The 2,315-nt window shown below is 61.6% G+C and overlaps 1 protein-coding gene across 1 annotated transcript in view; it reads left to right on the forward strand.

Annotated features, from left to right (window-relative positions):
- The first annotated feature begins 341 nt into the window (after positions 1-341).
- The window catches only part of JSRP1 (junctional sarcoplasmic reticulum protein 1), a 4,242-nt gene continuing 2,268 nt past the window's right edge, over positions 342-2,315 (forward strand). Inside the window, exons 1-4 of the mRNA XM_010863621.1 lie at positions 342-460; positions 1,445-1,597; positions 1,998-2,035; positions 2,197-2,315. The exon at positions 2,197-2,315 is cut by the window's right edge and continues 1 nt beyond it. Coding sequence (XP_010861923.1) covers positions 1,480-1,597; positions 1,998-2,035; positions 2,197-2,315 — 275 coding nt within the window. The 5' untranslated portion in view covers positions 342-460; positions 1,445-1,479. The remainder of the gene's footprint in view (positions 461-1,444; positions 1,598-1,997; positions 2,036-2,196) is intronic.

Raw genomic sequence — 2,315 nt, forward strand, 5'->3', positions numbered from 1 at the left:
AGAGCCTGGATTCCCTTTGATGGTGCCATCCTCCTCCAGGAAGCCCTCCCTGATGGGCCCTGACTCCACAGGGCTGCGATCCTTTAGCTGCTGCAGAGCCCGGGACACAAGAGTTGCTTATAAAGGCGAGGTAACCATGCTTTGTGGGTGCTCTCACCCCCCGCAACCCTCTTTTCCAAGGCTGAGAGACAGAAAGCAACGTTCCCAGGGTCACTGTGGCAGGCCTGGCAATGATTCTATGTTGGTGGGGGTGGGGCCACCCCTCCACCAATGCCTGGCCCTGCTCTGAGGTAGGGGTGTGCTCCCCCCAGGGACCTCAGGCCAGCCCTCCTCCCCCTCCCACAGCAGGCCGAGGAGCTGATTGGCCCACAACACAGCCTCCAGCCACCTGCTGCTGTCTGTCTGGGGCCACCCTACCCGCGCTCCATGCTGTCCACCAGGCCCAGCGTGGCGACTGTGGGTAAGAGGGGCACAAGGAGGCCTGGGAAGATGTGGGGGGGGTTCCCCAGGATCTGGGAGGGCACCCCTGAGATCCACGGGGGTGTCCTCAACTCCTGCGGCTGCCCCCACACACCCCTAGGGGCACTCCCCACCCATAGGTCTCCCCCACCGACTGCTCTGGCCCCAGGGAAGGGTCCCCTTTCTGCCCAGGGATGGGTCACCCTAACACTGGTGCCAGGGACACCGGGGATTCCAAAAAACAGGGCTGTGGGAGCCAACGGATGGGGTTTGGCTCCAGTTCTGCACAACCTCTGGTCCACAGCTCCACCTTCAGCCTGTTTCTTCATCTGCCCTATGGGGATGGCATAGAGGAGGCAGGGACCCCAGGGTTGGGGGTGGGAGGCCCGGAACCCCCTCCCCCTGCCTGTCATGGCCAGAGTCAGGCTGGTCCTGGCTGCTGGGACTTGAGCTCCAACACCCACGGGGTCTGGAAGGAGGCTAGGTGCCAGGAATGAGGGGTAAGGATGACCCAGAGGGAGACCCCAGGGGAACAAGGGCCTAGGAGGGGCTGGGCCCCTAGCTGGGCTGCCCTGCTGGCCTTGGGCACCGGATAAAAATAGTCCCTGGTCTCAGAGAACATGAGCTGACCCTGGGGCCAAGGGTTCCGGTTTAGGCTCTGTGCTCGCTTCTGTGTGACCATGGGCAGGACCCAGCCTGCTCTGGGCCCCAGCGGTCTCTGCTGTGTGCACAGGAATACTGGAGCCCGTAGAGGTTGGCCTATCCAGAGGGGTCCCAAGACAGACCTGGGGGGATGTCAAGGAGAGTGCCTGCTGGAGGGCTGTCGGGCCATGTCCTGTGCAAGTGTAAAGTTACCAGGGAAGGTGGCTCCAGGCAAAGGGACAAGCCAGGGTGGTGGTGTGCGGAGGCAAGGAGCTCCCTTCTCCAAGAGGCAAGCCCAGGCCCGTAGCAGGGGCTCAGGCTGCCTCTTCCCCCCTCCCCTTAGCCTGACTCTGGGCCTGCTGCTGCTCAGCCATCTCCATGGCAACCAGGGCCATGGAGGAGCTGGATGGAGGCCTGGGCAGCTGTCAAGTGGATGAGGACCTCTCTGCACTGGCTGACCCTTGTCCCGGCCGGCCTCAGGAGGACAGTGTGCGAGGTACCGGAGAAGGTGCCGGGGGAGGAAGCCCACACCCCCATCCTCCTTCTGAGTCAGGTGGCCCACCTTCAGAAACCAGGACTTGGACTTCCACACTGGACTGGCTTAAACCATGCTCCTTGTTTCCAACCTCTGTGCCCATTAGTGTCCTGGGGGATTGGGGGGGGTTGTAAAGATCCCAGAAAACACAGATGCTGGGCTACACAGGTCAGGGTTTGGATCCTGGCTTGCCGGTGACCTGCTGTGTGCTTTTGTGCAAGGCTGTCTCTGAGTCTGTCTACTTTCTAACCTGTAAACTGGGGGATCTCCTGTCCCCAGCCCCTCACCCAGCAGAACCCAACAGAAAGTGGGATCTGGGGGTCCCCACGACTTTGACTCTCCCCTCTTTTTCCACCAACAGCAACATCCAGGTTGGCTGACTCCAGCAGCCGGTCCCATGTGAGTTAGCGGGGGTGGGGGTGGGGGTCCTCCCTCTGGGTTTCAGCCCAAGGTGCTCCTGGAGTAGGGAGGTGCTGGCTTAAAAGGGTGGGTTTCTGCAGCCCCTGGGAAGGTTCAGTCTCCCTTAGAAGGAACATCCAGGATGACACGTGTCCCCACAGGATTCTCAGGAGCGGGTGACTGAGGGCAGCCCCACAGGCAGTGTGGACACCAAGCCCAAGAAGATGGAAAAGGAGCCTGTGTCCAAAGTGACCTCAGGAGCAGGGAAGGAGAAGCTGAA

Source organism: Bison bison, unplaced genomic scaffold, assembly GCF_000754665.1.
Source record: "Bison bison bison isolate TAMUID 2011002044 unplaced genomic scaffold, Bison_UMD1.0 scf7180017864492, whole genome shotgun sequence".
Classification (NCBI taxonomy): Eukaryota; Metazoa; Chordata; class Mammalia; order Artiodactyla; family Bovidae; genus Bison; species Bison bison.